At 35.8% G+C, this 23,362-nt stretch overlaps 1 protein-coding gene and 1 pseudogene across 1 annotated transcript; one reads left to right on the top strand and one right to left on the bottom strand.

The window, feature by feature from the left end:
• The first annotated feature begins 2,273 nt into the window (after positions 1–2,273).
• On the top strand, positions 2,274–7,068 carry LOC132182261 (kinesin-like protein KIN-10C; annotated as a pseudogene).
• Positions 7,069–10,050: 2,982 nt separating this feature from the next.
• On the bottom strand, positions 10,051–20,149 carry LOC132180507 (acetyl-coenzyme A synthetase, chloroplastic/glyoxysomal). The gene is made up of 18 exons (XM_059593367.1): positions 18,779–20,149; positions 18,460–18,606; positions 18,191–18,346; positions 17,888–18,010; positions 17,618–17,786; positions 16,175–16,257; positions 15,755–15,856; positions 15,592–15,680; positions 15,389–15,479; positions 14,674–14,787; positions 12,861–12,937; positions 12,693–12,771; positions 12,490–12,558; positions 12,195–12,370; positions 11,945–12,001; positions 11,629–11,719; positions 11,195–11,293; positions 10,051–10,511 (listed from the first exon to the last, which is right to left on the bottom strand). The coding sequence occupies exons 1-18, from the start codon at positions 19,256–19,258 to the stop codon at positions 10,326–10,328; spliced, it is 2,388 nt and encodes a 795-aa protein (XP_059449350.1). The 5' UTR covers positions 19,259–20,149; the 3' UTR covers positions 10,051–10,325.
• Positions 20,150–23,362: the final 3,213 nt, after the last annotated feature.

Genomic DNA, 23,362 nt, shown 5'->3' with positions numbered 1-23,362 from the left:
TGAAAAATTTAATATTACGTCGTTTTGGGCTTTGATTTGTATGGTTTTATGTTTTTTAAATAAAATTTTCCTGGGCTTTGATTTTAAGGGCATTTTTGTTTTTGGCATTTTTTGTCTTTTTTTACTTTGGCGCTTTTTGGAGGATTTTTTTTTTTTTTCTTCAAAGTACAGACAATTGAGTACTACACGACTGTTTTGAAGATATTATGGGGCCAATGGTCGCTGAGCTTGCAATCAATGCAGTTAAAAATATGGGGGGAGAAGTAGAGAAGGTGGTTCTACAAAGGCAATTTAAATAGTTTCCTCATGTTTGCACAATGAAGGATGGGTTTTGTGGGAAACTGGAATCTGAACTTCAGGGATTGAAGAACACATATGTAGGTGTGCTCATGGCATTTGAGCTTACACAGAGAAATTCATCATATGCCAATGTTTCCTTTTATGTTAAGGTAGTTTGACATTCCAAATAATTGAATTGATCAATAAATTTCTAACAACTCACATATGATGAGTTGAAACATTTGTCTTTTTTGAAGAGTCCAATTGAATTAGAAGAATTTCCAGGAGTAGAATTTCCTGATTTGTGAAGTTGACGGTTATTCAAAACCTTCTCGCCACTCTTTGCGATTGTCAGTAAAATGGCCGAAGGGGAATTTAACTAAGAAGCGTGCATAGGTCTGCTTCGCAGTTGTGTATGGTCAAATCAGTAGGAATTTTTGAGAAGCCAATGTGTAGTCAAGTTAGTAACATCGCGTCCCATTTTACAGTGTTGCTGCCGAACGAAGGTATTGAAACGATAATATCATAATAGAAAGAAATAAAATAAAATTAAAAAAAAAAAAAAAAAAAAAAAAAAAAAAAAAAAGGAAAGAAATGGAGGATAGAGAATGAGGCCCCTCGGATTTATTGCGTTTGGGATGGTGTGATGGGTTCGTTCGTGGGGTACTTGTTTTGCAGGTGCATTAGTGGTTAAATATGCCAGAAATTGTTTCATCTCCAATTAATAAGAAGAGTCAATGAATTGGGTTGTAGCACCCAGTCCATGATCTGAGCGAATAAGCAGGATATAATACCCAAATTCCCAAATAAGCAGGATAACAAACACCCTATTAAATTTCATCATTTTTAGATTTTTGTTCTTTCGTTTGCTTTTGGTGTCTTCTTTTTTTAGACATTTGCTGTTTGGTATGAAAGTCAAGACGTATCACACATTTGTGATATCATGCAGATCGAGAAGGTACAAAGAGGAATAGAAACTATTTTCTCTCCCAATCCACTCCACATCTTCCCAACGTCGAAAAAGAGGCCAGGCATATGATAACCACAAGCAGACTTATATGAGCACACACACCGGAGGAGTAAGAGAAATGTAATAATTTGAAAAAAGAAAAATACAACTAACACCTCTTGCCCAATCATCCTCACTTTTCAAACTTCTAAGCTACCAACTTTTGAAATATATACAAGATCAGTGTTACAAATATATATATAAACACAAAGAAACACACATAGTGCAGGCGCCAGGCGTGCGGCTCAACAAACTAAGAAGTAAAAAATAAAATATTTGTTTATTTTCCATTGTTCCTCACTTTTCTAAGCAACCTAATATGTACAAAGATCAGATCTGAAAAATAATACAAAATACTAACAAAACCCAAATAAAAGAAAATCAGAAACAGAAAATTATGAACCTTGGCGCGGCTTATGAGAACCACAAGCAGACTTAATGTAATAATTAAAAAATAAATAAAATTCCTGTTTGATTACTGAAGAAAACGAAATGAAAGATGATAGGGCATATTTACAATACCCAGTTTCTAACCAAAAACCATTATGAGAATCCAAGTTCTTATTTCTTTCCTCCAAATTTTATCATCAACGAAATGACCCAGAAAATGAAGAACTGCACTGTCGAGACTTTTACTCCACGACCAGCAGCAGTAACGCTGCAAGGAGAGAATGATGTTTGCATCCGTTTGGTTTTGGTAGAAAAAAAAAATAAAAAAATCTAACACCTAAACGCCCTGAGTGACTATCGGAAGTGTAGAAATGCCTCATAAGCTGTAAATTTAAATAATTTCGTAAGATAACAACAGAGGTTCCCAAAGAACAAAATAAGTAAATCCAAGATGAAGTTTCCTTATAATTATAAACAAGACCCAAATTCTGATTAACGTTTATTGAAATCAAACATAGCAAAATCCAGCAACATCATATTAGCATTTACCATAGGAAATCAAAAGGAAAAAAAGGAGAGAAAAGCTTTGTAGCCGATGGTGGCGTTGGGTATAGCTGGCTTTCGTAGAGGTGGTGGCCGGATTTCTTTCGGTGGTGCTAGTTGTGCCGCGCCCACTGCCGGCCAGCTGTACAGCTTCTGACGTGATTTCATGGGCAATGTCCTTGATTTCTTATGTGTTTCCGATTTCTATTTGGTCGATTTGTTATGCTATAGGGTAAAAGGTAAAGGTTAAAAGCCAAGGGTGGGGTAGGGGCTAGGAGTTGCTGGGCCAAGGGCTATAGGGGATAGGAGGTAGGAGTTAAGGGGTAGGGGGTAGGGGTACGGAGGCAAGGGGTAGGGGGTAAGGGATAGCCATAGGGGCTATGGGGTAGGAGTTAAGGGCTAGGGGATAAGGGATAGGAGCTATGGGGTAGGAGTTAAGGTCTAGGGGGTAAGGGATAGGGGGTAGGTGTTCAGGGGTAGAACGTAGGAACTAAACCCTAAACCTTAAATGACATCTAAAATTTAACTAATCCTAGTGAATCATTTAGGCTTCATATGGTTTGTGAGAAATGTTAAAAAATAAAAGAAATCATTTTGAAAATCCTAGACTACTTGGATAATCAGGACCAACATAATTATTTGGGTTAGCTTGGTTGTAATGGTACACTTCTGTGCAGGTCAAAACATTTTCTAAAGTACATAAATCAAAAAATTTGATCTTTTGATTTCCTTGTTTCTTGCAACAAAGGGAGGATTAGGTGTGTTTTCTGAATTATTGTGATTTAGCCCTTGATATTTAGAAATGATCAAGATTTTCATTCCTTTGATCTTTCATCATTGAGTGGCTAATAAAATGACTCATAAGTCCTAGGCTTAGTTGAATTGAGCTTCTATTTTCTTCAAACAATAATACTTTCAAATATGAAATTTAAATTTCTTGTATTTTTCCTTTTCTTTTTTGACAACCATAGGTTTATGTTAGGTAAGATTTCTCTCTTTTCTTCTCTTGCAGTCGTAAAGAGTATTATGACATTGATTACTGTTATGAGCGAAACGAAGACAATGATTTGATATTCGAGAGAGAGAGAGAGATAAAGCCTTTGATTTTGAGGGTTTTTGAAGGTTGTAACCCAACTATTATTACATGTGGAGCAAGAGGTAGTGGAAAGACTTATGTAATTCAGGTGGGATTTTCCTTTCCTAGTATTTTTTTTGTTTCTAGGTACTTATTAATATATCATTTTTGTAGTATATACGGTTGACTTATTATGAACTATTCAATTTTGAAGGGATCTGATGAGAAACCAGGTTTGGCAACACTAGCCACGGCTGAAATTCTTTCCATGGCTGAGAAAAACGGAAAATCAATTGCCATATCTTTCTATGAGGTTTATCAGGAGCATGTTCATGATCTTTTGGATCCAAAACAGCCAGAAGTTTTGGTATTAGAGGATAAAAGCAAAATCAATATAAAGGACTTACTCAGGCAAGTTGTATGTTGCTTTCATCAATCGACTTAGACAATAATGTAAGGACAAATTTCTTTGGTTTCCCCTTTGTGATGTTTCTTTTTTACTTCTTCCAGGTTCCGATCAAATCTATTATAGAATTTCACAAACTATATCTCAGTTGGTGTGATTCACGTAAATCAGTTCAAAAGATGGCAAATGAACTTCCTCACAAGAGCCACAAGGGTTTAATAGTACATGTATTATCTCCCAGTGAGAATGGGGACACTCATCTTGTAGGCAAGATGAATTTTGTCGACTTAGCAGGTTTTCCTAACTTTTAAAACTTAGGTTGACAATATTATTTGTCTTATTTTTTACTGCTGGTTAATGCTTTATTGCCTTTTTCAAGCTACAAGGATGCCAAAAGAAAGAGTGTTGATAGCCTTAATCTTGTTGAGAGTACCAAACTTAATAAGTCCATATATGCCGTATATAATGTCGTCTATTCATTGAATGTGAACGAAAACCATTTGCCTTACCGGGAAGCAAACTTACTCGCATGTTAAAAGATTCGTTGAGTGGGATGAATAGAATTCTGATGATCACTTGCTTGGTAATGCTTTCAGTTTTCACTTAATTAGGCTATTTAGTTTATAGGTTTCTAAATTAGTTTTTTAATTACTTCATTTTTCATTTGGTAGAATCCATCTTTTTGCCAAGATTCTGTGTATATGCTAAGTTTAGCATCTCGGTCTTGTCAAGGCATCAGTCGAGTTACGGACTTCACAAAGAAAGTCAAAAATTCAACAAGACCATTGGTGCCTTCTTCACAAAAGAGCCGACTACCTGGAAGTGTTTCCACCACCATGAAGAACCATCCTGCTTTACAATTGCATTTTTTTTGAAAATAAAGCTAGTGGTATGGCTTTCACAATCAAAGGAAGGTATGTATGGGAAAGTCTTATCTACATTAAGTTAAAATAAATTCATTCCTCATTTACATAACAAATATAAAATTAAAACATTTGTTTATTTTTTATTAAGGAAATTATTTGATGAAGCAAGTCATCAGACCAAACCTGAGAAGGTACTCGATTCTTTTACTTTGGCCTGAGAATCAAGTAACAAAGATTTTGTTCACTTTTCATTATGATTTTGTGCAAAATTTATCTCAAAATCAAGTTTTAGGCTTCTTAGTCAAGCTTTGAAGAAGCCACTGGTTTTGTTTTTGATTTGGTTGTGAAGAACTTCGCTGATATAATATGTTATGGCTTTTATATCTTAGAATTAACGCCTTATTGCCCTTCTTTTCTGGTTGAAGTGCGCTATAGCTTTAGTCTTCTTACTCGTTCTAGCACCCAATAGAAAACGACCCTACCGATTAGTTTTACACCATACTCCCAATTGGGCTTTGTGCCACACAAATGGCCAAATAGACAACTGTAGGATCTTCCACTACTTCTTTTGTTGTTGTGAGCTTGTAACTGTGCCACCTTAGCAGCTGGGATTGGAACTGCTTCCATATCTTGTTCCGAACCTTTTCTATCTATATCTATATTTAGAATTAGGATGAGTGTCTAAAGACTGGAATATCTCTGTGGATCAGTTTAATTATTCAATGGACTATTAAGATTGTGGAAGCATGTAACTTATCTTAATTCATATTCTAGGACGTGTGATGCATCTGACAAATATTTAATTAGGGGAAGTAGAAGAAACTCTCCCGAATGTACCTTAAGGGATTTAGAAAATGATGAGATATAGATACATTGAAAAAAAAAAAATTCAAGTTGGAAATTAATCTAGTACACTTCTTGCAAAGCAAATTTCTCATCTAATATTGTTTATATATATATATATTTATATGGGTTTAGTTTGCTCCCAAAATTTCCATGGCACAGTTCTGTGTGCTTAATTAATTTATTTTTTGATATTTAAAGATTATAAAATCAAGCAAGCAACTAAAAATGAAATTTTTCCCAAACTATTCTCCTATTATATCGATTTACTTAATTAAACAAGCCTTCCCTAAAGATAGTTAATGAATGGTATATATTTCACCAAAAAGAAGCCATTATTAACAAAATCTTCACCTCAGTCATTTTCTTCCCATCCTCTTTCATAAGTAAATGAAGTGAAGTATCAAGACTACCTAAGTAAAGATAGTGAAAGCATGTAAAGATAATGATTAAAGAGTGTTTTTTAAGAATACTACATCTTTTACTTAATGAAGCTAGATCTCTATAGCCAATTACTTGAGATCTTGAGATGCAAGATCTCAATATCAACAATTTTCCAAATGCAAGCACTTGATAAGGGGAAACTTTGATATCAAGTCATAGAACTACTTGAGATCTTGAGTCGCATGATCTCAAGAACAACAATTTTTCAAATGCAAGCACTTGATAAGGGGAAACTTTGATATCATGTCATGGAACTACTTGAGATACAAGATCTAAATCTCAAGATCTCAATTTTCCAAATGCAAGCATTTGAGAAGGGGAAACTTTGATATCAAGTCATCAAACTGTTGATCTCTCATGCTGCTATAATTTGATATTGCTAAAGTTTCAACATTTTTAGTAGCACCCATTTTATTTCGTACGCATCTAACACCATATAAATTTCAAGCTCTGGAGGTGTTTTGTATAGTTTATTGAGGGTTTCTAAGAATCTTTAATACATATCTTCTGCAACCCGCTCAAATTCATACACACCCCCAAATATAGGGAATTGGAGAGAAGAGGGCTACCTATATTCTTCAACTTTGTGAAGAATCACTGGAACCATTTAAGAGTGTTAGTTGAAAGATTTTTAAAAGAAAAATTAATTAATTCCTTAGTTGATTTCAAACACTCATGAGACTTTTGTTTCTTTTTTTTTTTAACTAAAACAATTTTTTTTTCACAGCTCGATGATCTGAAAGAGGTTGGACTTTCAGCAAAGCATGTAGTTTTCTTCTCCTTTCTTTTTATTTGGGATAAATTCTTTAATTTTTTTTCTGGAAGTTTATTTTTTATTTTTGTCCATTGAGTGACATCGTCAACTACTAATTGCATCACCAAAAAAAAAAAAAACTTATTGATTGTAAAAATCTATTTGTTCAAGTTATATAATGAAGCTCATAACTTGAGATAATAACATATTGAAAAAAGGAGGCTGCATAACTTACTTAACTGTAAGTCTTTAATTTTCTATACAGGTAAAGGGAATAATGAAAAAAGAGGCTGTAGAGCTTTTTAATGAGCAGATATATCATAAATGCTGAAGATATTACATATTTTGATTTTCGATTGGTAAATATTTTGTAATCTGGTTAGTGGCTACATGAAGATGCCTTTAAAATTGCTTTGCTCGATCTTCTTGTTTTGTGATATTTGATCATTTACATTTTTTTTTTCTTTTTTCTTTTTATGTTAAGTGTTCGATAAGGAATTTTACAAATGACACTGTTTCTTTTATTTCAAGATGAGAAGATCTTACATGCTTCGGTCGCCATTTTTTTTTAATGACATAATTACTTTCTAAAAGAATTTTTGTACTCGGATTACAATTTACAATCATGAAATAGCATGCGCTATTTTTTTTTTTTTTTAAACACATTTTTCCCCAAGAAAAATAACCTGTTATGCGTTGATACGCATAAGCGCCTATTACAAGTCATGATGAAGTGGTCTGATGAATTCTTGCCAATGAAATGTGGTTATGTTTACTTCTAGTTTTGTATGTTGGATTAGGGTTTCATCAGGTCAAAAGCACAAATCTAGCTCAGTTGGGACCCACTCTAAACCTATGAATCATCTAAATTAAGGATATTTTCATTTGAAAATGATAGCAACTAAGATTCTAAGAGCACATGTTTTCTCTAATTTTTCTTAAATTTAAAGAATAAAATTACTTTTGCTTTTATATCCAAATGCACTGTACAATAGTCTTATATTTACATATACTATTAAAATATTATTTCTTTATAAAATACAAGTTTCTTACTATCTTCACATTTTTTACAAAATTTCAATACAACCTCTAATGAAAGCCCAAAAAAAGAGAAAGAAATATTTGATTCCCATGCATTGGGAAGTACGTAGCATTCTCAATGCTTAAGGAAGCAATAGAAAAACTGTTTCATTTTACTTTTATTTTTTTTAAAAAAAAAAAAATTAAATTAATTTTTCATTATATTTATGGAATGGAAGATGTTATAAGGAAATCCTCTACCTCCTTTCGTTTCTTTCTCTTTGTTGCCAAAAATCGGTTGGCCCTCAACAAAACGTTTTGGGCTAGAAATGAAATGGGTCCAAACAGGCCAAGCCGAAACGAAACCAGAATACTTGGGCCAGAAAAACAATGGCCTTATTGTCAATGTTCAAATTCAAATCTCAGCCCAAACCGAACCAACCCCTATTGCCTGTTGGAACAACGTGGTTCAGTGGCCGAATAGCGACTGAGCGCGGACCCAGGAGAGAGCCACTAGTCAGTGTTCAACCTATCCACGACAACCCAAGTTCATATTTGGAAAATATTGGCTAATGCATTTCTTCAGCTCCCACTCAATAACCTTAAGTTAGTTCCTTGACTTCTAAAACATCTGGTATGTAAATAAAACAATGCCTCATTTAAGTCATTAGGAAGTGGTCTGATTCATGTCAGTCAAGGAAGCATGATAGACATTCATGTTTAGTTCTGGTTTTTATAGCAATATGCCAGAGGTTTACACCAAACTTTCAAGTCACGTTACCTTTGTGATTCTTGTCTGCCTTACCATTGTGATTCTTGTTTGCCAAATTTTTAATGAAACTGCATACTCAAAACTTCTTCAGTTATCTAGTCTTCTTCCCCACTCCCTTTCAATCCTCTTTTGGGTAAGCGAAACATTTCCAAAGTGCCTACAACTGCTAAATAGGGCAGAAAAGCATTTCCACACTCAAAAAACAGTTGTCCTGCAGGCTATTGTACAGTACAAGATTATGAGAAGATATCGTTAATCTGATACTGCACATTATACCCGTTGACAGGCTTTTGATTTCCTCACAGGATTTGGTTGGGAAGAGGAAAAGCAGAGAGAAAAAATATATTTGAAGTGGGAAGTGGAAAGAAAACGCAAGAGAAGAAAAAAAAAACTAAAATAAATCAATTGGGACCAAGAGAATATTAAGGTACATAATGAAGCAAGGCTTGCATTTCTGGTAGCATCTTTCTCACATTCCCAACCTTACTAGTTGCAGTATTAGCAGAGTTTACTTTGAGACCTCGCCATGGCCAACATATGTGCCTTATTTTACGGCTACCACGTTCCCTGCTCTCTGCTTCTTCTAATTGTCTTGTCAGCTCCTCAATCCTATCACAGAGTGCTGCAGCCCGCTTGTCAGCCAGCTGCAGAGACCTCTCTGCTGTCAGCCAGCCCTTCTTCTAATTTTCTTCAACATTTTTTTTTTTTTTAGATTTGATTAGACGAGAGGCACATTGCTCTAGTCGGTGCTAGAACTAGAAGTCAAAGCTAATTAATTGAGAATCTCATATGCGTCTCCAATGAGAATTTAAAAGCACACTGCTCTAAAGGAAGATTTCGTAGAACTAATGAGAATTTACTGTTTGCACTAAGACAGTATTCTTGTATGGAATTTGATGTATAGATTTTATGGTCTATATACATGTATAGGAGATGTATAGAGGGATGGGTTGTTTGGTGTGCTTTGTCTTTGTTTTTTGTTTTTCTGAGTTTCTTTTCCTTTCTTTTACATAATTATAAACGCAATTTTGGTATTTCAAGGTTTGAAAGTGCGGGAATTTTGGAAAGAGTTTCGTCAAAGTGGTCACATGCAACTTTTTTTTTAATCAATTTTTAACGTTTGAGATAGGGATTTTTTTTTTTTTTTTTTTCATAAAAAGGCGATAATTTAAAGGGGCCAACGTATATTTGTCCCCAAGAACTTATGAACAAGTTAGATAATTATCATAAAAATTATCTTCAAATTTCAACACATTTATATTATACATGGAACACAGCACTACTTTTCTATCCCTTTTTTTTTTTTTTTTCCACTACTTTTCTATCCCTGAGAGCTCCTTTCAAAGAAGGCTACAAAAATAAATCGAGTATAATTACCAGTACGAAGGTGTCCGATGCTAGGCGTTTAGACAGGAGGGTCAACGATGCAACCTTGTTTGTGGATGTGTACAATGTGTAAAACAGTCCGCAAGCTGGGCAAATTATTTGCTTCTTCATTTCCCGTTGGCTTTTAACCTAAAAATATCAACTGCAACAAAGACCCGAGATAGTTCAGAAATTAGTGTCCCAGTGTCCGTTGTTTCCTAACCTTTTCTTTTTGGTACAAAGGAATGTTGGTAATAGATAGTTATCACTGCAGAAGCAGGTCGTTGGATATAAAGGCAAATTAATGTCATTAAAATCAAAGAACACACAAGCATTCAACCTGGCAAATAGCACCTATAAATTAGTGTCCTATATGTTTGCAAGGAAGCCAATGTAGAAGCGCTGGAGGGGAGGGATGTTGGGCAAATAACAAAACATTAACGGGCTCTTTATTCTATTGCTCAAATTAACCACTTTTACTGCACGCCTGTAACAATTCCGGATATTACAAATCTGAATAACCCGATGGAGGTGCCTTCCATATTACTAGTGTGGAGGCTCAGCAATCAGCAAGTGCAATTAGCTGATCCACCACATTCGGATCTGCAAGGGTGCTAGTGTCTCCAAGCTCATCTAACTGCCTGGATGCAATTTTTCTCAGAATCCTCCTCATTATCTTTCCACTCCTCGTTTTTGGAAGGCCAGGCGCCCAGTGGATTTTGTCAGGTGCAGCAAAGGCTCCAATCTGAAAGGTTGAACAAGTATGAAACTTTAGGATACACGATTCATGAATTTATATATTTGTATGTGTCAATCTCTGTACATGAAAATGAATTAATCATTAACTTGGATACAAGTGAGAGGGAAAAGGGTTGGCTTAATCTTAAATCTCAGCCTCAAGTCAGCTAATTTACATATAAGTAGTCTGATACAAGGGAGTCCTTAAGTGGTTATACGACGGACAGTTGATCGTGCTTTATGACATTATTACCTACTAATCCTTGCGCTCAAAAACCAGCAAGAAGTAACTAATTTCAGCAGGGGGCTGAACCCAGCAATTAAACCCCATTATCAGTGACATGCTCTTGGCCAGTAGCCAATGATGTGAGATGATATTATCGGAAGCACAAAAACCAAAATCAATTGAGGATAAACTGACCGGGTAAGAGCTTCAATGTGTTTTTGGTGAAGATAGATGATATCAATCACATTAAATAATCAGGAGCAAAGGCACTACGTTTTGTAAACGAACACTTCATTTCTTTCATTAGAACTAGGTAATGTGAGAATTCATCCAGGTACAACAAAAGGAATCTCCCAAAAAGATTCTGTAACACTATATTGGATACTGATTGCACTATTAGGTAAAGAGTGTATTTGAAATTTTAGTTTTCATATGAAACAAAGTGCAGTGGACTAAATATAAACCTGATTCCGGACTATGAGGATGAGGCTTTTCCGGAGTTCTTCGCTGTACGGAACACCATCCACAAGAGTAACAAATGCATAAATACCCTGGCCTTTAACCTACAGCACCAAATACAGTAGTTGCTTTAGACATACTTGGTACAAGCAAGCACCTGTAACCTACATTTTAGTTGTTAAATGCACCTATCAAGCTGCCACTCTCTCTCTCTCACGAACCAACCACAACACGCGCACACCAAAGCTCATGGGTTTACCTCATACTCAACACCAACCACAGCAGCTTCTGCACATTGGGGATGTGAGACTAGAGCAGATTCGACTACTGCTGTGCCAATTCGATGGCCACTGCACCTATCAAGCTGCAACTCTCTCTCTCTCTCTCTCTCTCTCACGAACCAGTCACAACACACGCACACCAAAGCTCATGGGTTTACCTCATGCTCAACACCAACCACAGCAGCTTCTGCACATTGGGGATGTGAGACTAGAGCAGATTCCACTTCTGCTGTGCCAATTCGATGGCCACTGCACATATTTTTAAACTATCTGATAAATGCAATGTGAAAAAACTTTCGTGGTTTTCTTCCTAACAGAATGCTGACATTTTGAGAGAGATGCAAATTTTTACTGAAATGTGTAAAAATCAGTAAGTTTTTGATCCTGCATATACTTCGTATGTACATGTATGTATCCACTTTGCTTGCCTGTCCGAGGATCACAAGAAGAAAAATTATGAAATCCAAAAGATACCTAACATTGATAACATCGTCAACTCTTCCAGTAAGCCAGTAGTATCCATCCTTGTCCCTGAAACATAGATGTAGATAGCTTAATACAATCATCCCAGTCATTTGCATGTCTTGCATATTGGTGTACAGAAATTATTTTTGGAGACACCATATCGTTTACAGATTGATTCAAGTACAAAAATACATATCAAGATCCTTAAAAAATATTATCGTACAGACTGATAAAATAACAATTAACAATCATTACTTACCTGCTGCAGCCATCACCACTGAAATAGTAGCCAGGAAATGGTTTGAAGTATGTGGTTTCATATCTTTCATGATCGCCATAAAGTGTTCGGAATGCCCCTGGCCACGAGCTTTTCACACATAGATACCCGTTACACTCACCTTCAATCTCAACACCCTTCTCATCCACTATGACAGGCTGCAATTTAACCCAAATAAGACAATGCTGGATAAGTAAAAAATTAGGGTTTAGGAAAAAAAAAAAAGATTAAACTAATATGCATGATAGCATCCATATATTAGCTATGCATGAAAGACCTGAACCCCAAAGAAAGGAAAAGTGGCAGAACCAGGCTTCTGCGGCCAAGCACCCGGTAATGGAGTAATCTGCCAAGTAAAAATTGTGACCTATTACAATAGATCTCAACAGAAATGAATGGCCACAAATAAACAGATATTTCTACTTGAAACAATGCCCAATGGCTGCCATCGCCATAAGATATAAGAAAGAACTAAACTACCATGAAGCCACCAGTTTCAGTTTGCCACCAAGTGTCAGATATAGGGCACCTTGAATCTCCAACCATGTTGAAAAACCACCTGAGAAAAAGTGGAATGTCTTATTATTATTTTTACGAAAAGAAAGGGAAAAGTATTTTGGATCATAACAGTAAGACAGAGCAGATAACCTCCATGCACTTGGATTAATAGGCTCGCCTACACTTCCAAGGACCCGTAAGGATTTCCTTGAGTAGCGGGTAACATACTGCATAAATGACAATTGTTCACATCAATAAACGCATTATGAAACTTAAGAACACAAGAGATTTTGGGTATTGCATCTCTCTTGATGCTATGGGCGAAGCATGAAATATTGGTCCACCTAATTTTATTTAGGTCCTATTAATTAATGGGGCTGTTAGTATTTAATTTGATATTTTATTTAATTTTCAAGAGTCAAGAGTGTTTTTGTAATTCAATAAATAGACATTGTCTTAGATTATTTTGGGCAATTCAATAAATGGGGTTGTCCTAGAATATGTTAGCTAAATCAATAAATAGGTGTTGACATATGAGTCTATTTCAGTATGATTTGCACTCCAATGAAGGTAGACTAAAATTGAAAAATTTATTAGTCTCTCTTTCTTCCCCTTTTCCCCTCTCTCTCTTCTCCCCCTTCAACTTCCTCTGGCTTCTCTCTTTCTCTCTTCCCCCCTCCCTTCGCTTCTTGCTCCTCTGTGTCTTAATTTTGCTGTATATTTTTGTCATTATCGTTTGTCCTGCATCAATTTTAGTATTCAGAGCCTATATGATTGTTTTATATCATCACTCGTGTGATCCAATACACTCTGTGCCAGTCGCAACCCTACACCACCTTTCTTCCCCCTTTTTCTCCTCTCTCTCTCTTCTCCCCTTCCTCTTCCCCTGGCTTCTCTCTTTCTCTCCCCTTCTCTTCCCCCTTCCCCTAGCTTCTTCCTCCTCTTTTTGTCATAATTTTGCCCCCCTCTCTCTGTCTCTGTCTCTCTCCCCCTCCCCCTCCTCCCCTCTCTCTCTCTCTCTCTCTCTCTCTCTCTCATGTAGCGCATAAAAACAGGAATACACCAGCACACCTCCTGAACAGTGAGCAAGGTTGGCGGTATTTCAACTTTTGTTTTATTATTTAGATTTAAGATGCTTACTCCTGTCCCAATTTCAATGTTTGGATTTGATATGGCACAACTAGTAATAATAAACTAAAGATATGATGATCTCTTAAAAAGTCTTTTGACTTATTTTTTTATAAGTAATGTCTTTTAGCTTACATTAGAGGTAGCACAACTTAATAAGAATCTAATTTGCTTTTCAAGAAAAAAAGTTAAGGGTATTATAGAAAATTAAAGAAGAATTTCCACTTTTAGACAGTGGGGATATATTTTGATACAGCTCAAAAAGAAAGCAAAAATTTAAATTCAAATGGAGAGAGTATAATTAAATTGTTTTAATCATCACATCTAAATCAAAAATACGGCTTAAGAGGCTACCTAGACTTACATAGGCTGGTGGAACCTGCTTCCAACAAATTTAGGACTCTTTATGTGAAAAGAATGCATATGTAAATAAGCTTCACTACTAAACAAGCTATGAGTTACTAAAGATGTATATTTAAAATAGTAACAATGACCTCCACTCATAATAAAGTTATTACCCCAACTCATGAAATTAAAGAACTTACTAAAAGCAAAACCAGCAGCATATCAACTTAAAAAGGCAAAAAGTGAGACTTCACTTCACCCAAAATTTATCACGTGGGGTCCCTAGCCGGCTAGATTTTGTCTTTAATATTGCTTCTCTCTTATATCAGAAACTATGAAACTAGTTTAAACAAAATGCCAAACAAAGAATTTTGAAGCAATTCCATATAATTGGGAAAAGGCATAACTGAGTTGTATTATATCTTGAATAGCAACTTTTCATATATATTTCACCCACAGATATGCAAGTAAGGTCAGGATCGTAGCTTACTTCATCACCATCACGCATTAGGGACCGAACCAATGTGGGTGCAGTGTAGAATATTGTCACCTTGTATTTGTCAACAATGTCCCAACAGCGTCCAGAATCAGGATAATTTGGAGCCTGGAGATAATACACAGAGTTATCTGTTAAATGAAAAAACTGAAAATCCAATATATTACCTCTCATTGTAGTCATGAAATATGGCCTCTATATCCAGAAAAAAACATATAAGATCAATCATTAGAACATTTACATCATATAAACAATCTGCTTGTTTTTCTCATCAATGAGTCTTGTGCAAGTCAAAATAACATGATGAATGCGCTAAAACGCACAGCCATCCAAAATTTGGGCTTCGACTGTCTGAATGCTCATGAAGTTCTTGGGCATGTTCCACATACCAATACACCCTACTGGTGTCTCAAACCGAACACTCGTGTTATCCAAGATGTGTGAAAATTAAGTTTCATAAAATAGTCTAATGTAACTAGACAAAGTATTTTCATCAATTACATAAAACCACATATATGGTTCTCAAGGAGAGATACTTTAAAAATAACTAAATAAATGGTTTTTAAAAAGAGACCAAATAACACACAACTTTAGTTTAGATGCCAAGCACAACAAATTTGACTTTTTTCCAATTTAATTTATTATTTGAATGTGAAATTTGTTCCCAGTCTTGAATGTTAAACTACTCTACTAGTTCTCAATCCATTACCCCTTCATAGACAACAACAGATGCTCCATTTAGCAGTGGTCCGTAAGTGACATAGCTATGCCCAGTAATCCAACCACAGTCAGCTGTACACCTGAAATTGATAAGAAGGTATGATAAGATACAACAAATATCAATACTATAGAGCGTCTTCCAAGTGAGGGAGTTCTTAAAGATTTAAAGGATGAGCAAATTCTCAAGAATACCAGTAGACATCAGATGGTTTGTAGTCAAATGCATACTTGAATGTTGTTGCAGTGTACACCATATATCCCCCAGTTGTATGGAGAACACCCTTCATAAACCTATATTAGAACAAACAATATAGAAAGAATGATGTCTCTAAATAAAATCATGTAATATAGCTACCTTCGGCTTTCCAGTGCTCCCACTTGTATAGAGCAGAAAAAGTGGATCCTCAGCATCAAGCCACTCCACGTCACAAGTAGTTGAATACTTAGCAACAACATCCTGAAAGACAATCACAAATCATCAATAACCCAAAAAACTGATTATCCTAAATTTCTAGTCATTGACAATTGATAAAGTATATGCCAGATCCAATTCATATTGCAAAATTAGACATTAAGCCTCTTATATGAAGCACAGGCATGCAGTTAATATACACTAGGAATTGGAATTCTACATCAAATATAGCACTCTCTAATTTCTAGGCATATTAAAAACACATTGATACAAGAAGGATACGGAATAGAACATACAAATTATAAGTAGGAGCACAATATCTTTCGTCAGAATCTTTTTATGAGAAGAGGTGCAAAAACTAACCTGCCACCATATATCTCTTCCTTCTTGCCAATTAGTACTTTCTCTCATCATTGCTGAATGGTTTTCATAGGTTAAGCACACATCTGCCAGAAAAAGGAAACACATAAGTCCTCATGGAGAAAAACAGATGAACAGATCCTTGTGGAGAAATTACTGTAAACAGGGAAGCAAATGTTGGTATGTCAAGTGGGTTTTACAACAATCTGAACCCAAAGCCAAGGTCCAAACTGGTCGGTGCCAACACATCCAATCCTCAACAGTGGATACTGTTAGAAACTAATATGCATCTCATACAATATTATGCACAGGGGAATTTAATCATGGATCTACTTCTAGTTCGAATCAATCACAATTTTCAAAAAATCTCCGATAAACTTAAAGAACAAGTTAAAGAACACATACCTATGTTGCTGATACAAAAACCTGATTATATATATAAATAGAGAGATTATGGATTTCATCTTGTGGAGTAGAGTTTCCACAATGTTCATTGTGATCACACAATGCACTGAGGTATTAGATCTCACTCCTAAATGCATCAAAGTAACCTACATTTCACATTTGAGTTCACAATCCTCTTAGGATTGAGAGTTAAAGGTATATGCAGTCTTTAATTATTTAGATGACAATAGTTAATAGAATAATAACTTACAATGGTTCAGTTTAGTGTATTCCTAATACACCAACATATCAATCATAAATCTCCACTTCTTCTTTTTTTTTGATAAGTTATCAATCATAAATCTCCACTTCTATGATCAAGATAAATCATCACGATTGGTATGTTATTATCTTATCAAATTAAATGTCCAATTTCATCATAGACTACAAACTAAAGTTATAGGGAAATTGTGATTTAGATCTTCCATGCATTAATCTCATTAACATACCTAAATCACATACAATGTAACTCATGGACTACATTCATCAAATGAATACACTATGCCCAATATTCATGCAATCTCATAAAATAAAACACTTTTATTGATAGAAAAATGTCATACAAATTGGATTTTAGACCATTATCCCTAACAACTTTACCTCAGCTCAGATCATAATGAACCTTAGGCATATGTTGTCCAAGCATCTTAGGTGTTCCATATTCATAAAATTCCATGGTCACATCTTCTATAAATCGAAAGAAAACTTAACTCATTACTAAATTAAAGAATATTAGAGTTACTTACAATAACCAACAACAAAGGGAAATAAAAAAATAAAAAACAAGAAAAAGAGCAAGTGGACTGTTGTGACCCAGACTTCCATCCTGAAGGACTAGCAGCTCCCCCTTTGAAGTGGGTGCATGTTTAATATGCCATATTGTATATATCATGAGATAGAGAATCTTGACTAAAGTGTGCATGACCCTTTTAAATTTAAAGATGCATGTTTTTAAAGACTAAAGAATTTTGTGTTTAAATGACAAAGCAGTTATTTTCCCACCTACAGAAATTTTATTTCGGGCTGCTTCGACGAGGGCAGCATCAACTATGTCTTTGAGGTGGATAACCTTTGAAGCCCTTTTCACAGCATTGCAAGTAATCACAACCTTTGGCTTGCAGTCCATAATCCTTTGTGCAAAAGATTCTGCCGAAAATCCAGCAAATACAACCTGTAGAATAGAAAACCTATCAGGGATTTTTCTGCATACAATAGACAAAAATGCGGGATTTGGAAGAAAAAAAAGGGGCGGGGGGGGAGGGGGTGTAATACCGAGTGAACCGCGCCAATGCGAGCACATGCGAGCATTGCAATTGGAAGTTCTGTTAGCATTGGCAAATAAATCACAATAGCATCACCCTTCTTAACCCCAATATCTTTTAAGTAGTTTGCAAGCTGCCAAAGAAATTAGATAAAAATTTATTTTTTTTGATAAGTAAATTAGATAAAAATTTATAACATTCATTTAGCCATTAAGCTAATTGCAGATTGAAGAACTGGCATCCTCTTTAATATTTTAATAATTGTTTTGTGCATGTGTGTGTGGGTGGGTGTGTGAGGCATTTAATAATTGACCTGGCAAACTTTGTGGAGAAGCTGGGTGTAGGTTAAAGTGCCATCAAAACCAGGCTCGTTTCCTTCCCAGTAAATGGCAATTTTGTCACCAATTCCAGCTTCGACATTTTTATCCAAGCAATTGTAGCAAATGTTGGTGACACCGCCCTTGAACCACTGAAAGAGGATACAGATCAAAGACTCCAGCACATAGCCAATAACCCTAAACCCTAAACTTTTTAAGCGTTAAAAAAGAAGGGTAGAAGAAGTCGAAAAAAGTAAAATAAAACCTCAATTTTGACGTTGCCTTTCTTGACATCAAGATTTTCAAAGAAGACTTGTTGGCCCCATTTCTCTTTCCAATAGAACTCCGATGATGCGATATCGGACCAAAATCCAGAAGGGTCCTCAATCGATCTTTTATACATCTCCAGGTACTGACAGATCAATAGAAACATGATAATTCATCAAAACGCAAAAGAAACTGCTCTCAACATGAATGTTAACAGAAAACAAAGATTCAAATTAGGAAAAAAGAAGGGGGGGCGGGGGGGGGTAGTGGGGGAGAAGGAAATGGATACTGCGGGGAGCGGGAGAGAGAGAGGCTACCTTGTCGGGTGAAGTAACGTGTGCCTGGCGAGAGAAATCCTCACTGGGAAAGACAAGATCATTCTCTTCAGAAGCGAGGGATTCGCCCAAGACAACCGCGTTCAAATGCGAAATGTTTCCGGCGCCCGATGGGAGAGTCCTCATTGAATCCACATGGCGCAGGTCATTGAATGTCTTCAGATTCTTGTGAGGAGATGAAGCCATTATCACCCTTCGACCACCACCACCTGATCTGCTCCGGTTGCTGTTGTTGTTGTTGGTCCTGCTGCTGCCGTCAAATCTGGACGACCAATAATTGACGCAAGAAGATACCCTCTTTCTCGGCAGAGGAGGATTAAGAAGACAAGTATTGGATTTAGAACGGAATAAGATTAGAGTTTGGTTAAGCGAGCAATTTATGGAGATACCGAGTGCCGGAGGAGGAGGAGGAGTTGCACCCACGACCAAAACCTTATTATGAAACTGAGAGTGAGGGACCATCCTGGTATTTGACTAACAATTTCTTACTTAATTTATAAATTATACAAATTTTTGGGAACCAGTGAAATAAAATTATACTAAGATATTCACACAACTACAGATCCAAGATATTGTTTTTTTTTTTTTTTAATTAATAGAATATTTCTAATTTTGTTGTCTTCAACGATTATTGGGTTAGTTATACCGAACATTTCTACTGTCAACCGCACATGGTCAGCATTAGCAAGCAGGAGGACGGAAAGGGTTTAAAACTAGTTTTGAAGTTTGAATTGAATCCGTCTATCAAATAACGAATAATATTATTCTGAAGCTAACCTTGTTGGCTTCCCTGGCAGGCTGGCTGCTTGACCATGGATCGGGATTGTTCAATTATGCGACCCAAAAGTCAGACTTTCAGGAGAACCCAAAGTAATAACGATGACAACTTCAATAATTAATTCAAAATTTTAGAACAAAAAAAGGGGGGGTGGGTGGATAATAGACCGAGTAGCGACTGTGTAACTAGGAATCAAGATGTGCCTCTTGACTGGAAACGCAACTACCCACCCTTCGAAAGACTTCGTTAATAAGGAAGAGAGGAAGAGTCCCGGCTCCAGCCCGTCGGAACAGTGAGAGGAATTACAACGGCTGCACTAGTACCACCAAATATTGGGTGGAAAGGACCGGGGAGATTTTTGGCTCTTTGACGTTGGAGTTTTTAAGGCGCATCACTCTCAGACTCGGTAACGTTGAATGTTATGATTGATTTTTTTTTTTTTTTTTTTCCTCCTTTCTGGATATGGGTTCTTGTTTAGGGTGGCACTAGTACCACCAAATATGGGGTGGAATGGACCGGGGAGATTTTTGGCTCTTTGATGTTGGAGTTTTTAAGGCGCATCACTCTCAGACTCGGTAACGTTGAATGTTATGATTGATTTTTTTTTTTTTTCTCCTTTCTGGATATGGGTTTTTGTCTTCAAGCTCTGGGGATTATTCCATTTCTTTACCTGACGGTCTGCACTTGGACGGAAATGGTTTCTATTTTCCTTGGCATTCGTATTCTAGGAATGTGTTCAATGAGAAAACCTTATATTCTTTTCTTTCTTTTTCTTTTTTTTTTAATACATGTTTACACGTATAGAGGGAAATTCGATTCAGTCACCTCTTCATGAGGCGAACTACCTCTTAAAATATCTTATATTTTCTAAGGCCACAATAATTTTGTTTGATTGTAAAATTACCGTTTGAGATTTGTGTAGGCGTTTTTGTCTTTAGAATAAATATATTTAAGCTCCATGCCAATTTTAACTTAACCCTACGAATTAGCAAGCGTGACATTTGAATACATTAAATTATCATTTTGTGTTATATTTTTAAAAAATTTTATTTTAGAGATAATTGTTTTTAAGGGCAAATCTAGTTTTTTAATGGTCAAAGTAAGATTATTTTAGAAAGTTTATGGTTTAAAATAAAAAGGGTCACATGAACGACATGTGACCACTTTTTCATCCAACATAAAATAAAATGCTAATGGAGGGGTGTTGTTGACATAAAATTGCAGTTTGATCTAAATGTCAAACGTAAAGGGAAGCAGGGAATGAGAATTGTTGTCTTTTCATTCCTTTGATAATGCCCTTTTTTTTCCAAACCGTAAAGGGAATAAGAATTGTTTACCTGTATCCTCATCCATCCCTCACCAGCTTCTTGGCATTCCTCTTGAGGATACTCATTTATTTAAGATTTTTGCGGCAGTAGCTTGTGATCATTTGTGGTTTTCCAGGAACAGAACTTATCATTAAGATCTTGTGCCTAATGCTTTATCTATTTCCAAGACTATCAATAAGCTCTCTTTGGAACATTTCAAGGCTTGGAAGAATCTTTCATCTTCCTCTGCGGAAGCTTGGGTTCCTCCTCTTCCCCCTTCCACAAGATCAGTTATGATATAGTCATTAGAGACTCTTTCTTTGCCCAAGCACCCATCTGTCGTGACTCTTCTGGGCGCATCATCAAGGGTATTTCTCTTATTAGCCCTCCGTGTGATTCTACAATTGGTGAAGCTTTGACAACTCTCTTGGCAGCCAACCTTGCAGTTTCTCTGGGTTTGTCTTATTTCATTCTTGAAGGAGAAGGAGATTCCCTTATTGTTGCTCTTGCAATTCAACATCCAGATTTCACTCAAGACTGGCAACTATCGCTTCCATCATCTTCATCATTCCTGCCTCCTCTTTATGGGAAGCAAGGAATATCAACCGAAGAGACTCACTCAAACACTTACTGAACGAGGCTACCAAACTAGTGCCTCAGGTCTTTATTTTGAGTCTTATTCTTAGGAGTAACACTACTATTTACACCCATTTCACAATCGGTTGACATTGCGTGTTTTGAATAGTTTTTATTTTCTTTTTTCTTTTTTATATATATAGTAGTTGATATGAGAAGCCATTTAAAACACGTCAAGTTAGCCAATGTAAAATATGTGTGAAAAGTAGCATTACTCTATTCTCACATGTTTGTTCGAACATGACTATGTTCGTTCGGACGCCAAGGTGCAAAATTTGTACTTCCACTAAAAATCACCTCATAATCCTTTCCTAACACTCCCAAAACTCTCATTTACGATAGAGGTGTAAATACTGGCGGATATTAACCACGTGCATCCGTTATCCCCAACTCTCTGCTATCCACATATGCTGATGCAAATATAGTTAACAAAAATAACTATCACATATGCAAATGCAGTCATACCCTTTATATATATATACCCCTTCACCAACTAACTATAGATAGATCATGTAGGAAGCTAAGTAATGTATGAGACAGAAATTTCATTGCAAATGATTAACAAGTGTGATCTGAATAATGTGTTAAGTGAACATATTAAAAGCCTATATGAGCATTCATAGGCTGATGTGTATTATTAGTAAGGGAAAATTATAGTTTACCTCCTCCAAAGTTAACAGCGTTTTTCAATTCAAACACCAAAGTTTCAATTTTTGCAATCCACCCCCACAAAGTTTCAACTTTTTTCAATTCGATCAATATTATCCCAAAATTCTCATATTGCCCCTAATTTTTATTTTTTATGAAAAAAAAAAAAATTGGGGGTGCAAAAATGGCCAGATAGCCAAAGGCCACCCCGAATAAAAAAAAATAAAATAATAAAAAAATAAAAAATAAATAAAAAATAAAAATTAGAGGCAATATGGGAAGTTTTGGATACAATAGGTCAAATTGCAAAAATTTGAAACTTTGGAACTTTGGGGGAGTGGAATGCAAAAATTGAAATTTTGGTGTTAAAATTGAAAAACGCTGTCAACTTTAGAGGGTAAACTGTAATTTTCCCTATTAATAATATCTTCTTTCTATCTATTGATAAACAAGTTGTTTGAGTGTTTGCTTTGTTGCTAGTGCTTTGATTATTTACTAAAAAAAACTAAAATTCCTTTTTGTATTTACTAGAAGCAGAAATTACAACTTCAAGGCTCAAAAGACAGTGGATAATAACCGCAAAAACCATGTAAATGCATATAATAATCGCATGATATGAATGCAGATATCTAAAAGTGATAACCGCATTATATGAATGCAGATATTGCAAACAACACATCCTCATCCGCATTTACACTCCTACTTCATGATGCACAACACATAAACCCAATTTCCTCTTGCCATAATAGTCATGATTTTCCCAATTAACAAATCCCACAGTACCACACAACAACCTGATTAACTAGGTCAAACCCAGTGAACTAAGTCATCGAGTTAAATCGAGTAAACTAAAAACTAACAAAAACACATTTGAGGCTTGTAGTGTGTAGCGTGTGATGTGCTTGGTTGCATGGAAAAGATTCACGGGGAAAGGTCACAAGCGCGTGACACGCGTTGAGGAATGCCAAGAACTTTTTGTATGTGCATGCAACTTACACGTTGGACCAAACGACATAGACCCACCGATCTTAGAGTGGAAAACCAATTTCGATGGTTGTATTGTTGGAAGGGCCTTGATGGCAATGCGTTAAGTAGCCATTGGTATCGTGGCTTACACAAATTGATAGATTTGTACCTTGAAAACATGGTTATGAATTTAGATTTCTAGAATAAGCTTGGAGAAGGGTTGGGAAAATT

The sequence above is a fragment of the Corylus avellana genome, chromosome ca5, assembly GCF_901000735.1.
Source record: "Corylus avellana chromosome ca5, CavTom2PMs-1.0".
NCBI lineage: Eukaryota > Viridiplantae > Streptophyta > Magnoliopsida > Fagales > Betulaceae > Corylus > Corylus avellana.
Note: the sequence above shows the minus strand (reverse complement) of the source record. Positions and strands in the feature narration are given on the sequence as shown.

Coding starts and splice junctions, on each gene's coding strand:
- LOC132180507 (XM_059593367.1), bottom strand. CDS start 19,258: ATGGTCCCTCACTCTCAGTTTCATAATAAGGTTTTGGTCGTGGGTGCA. Junction 18,347..18,459: donor AAGGCAACGTCAAAATTGAG/GTTTTATTTTAC, acceptor ATCCTCTTTCAG/TGGTTCAAGGGCGGTGTCAC. Junction 12,002..12,194: donor AGTGGTGATGGCTGCAGCAG/GTAAGTAATGAT, acceptor TCTATGTTTCAG/GGACAAGGATGGATACTACT.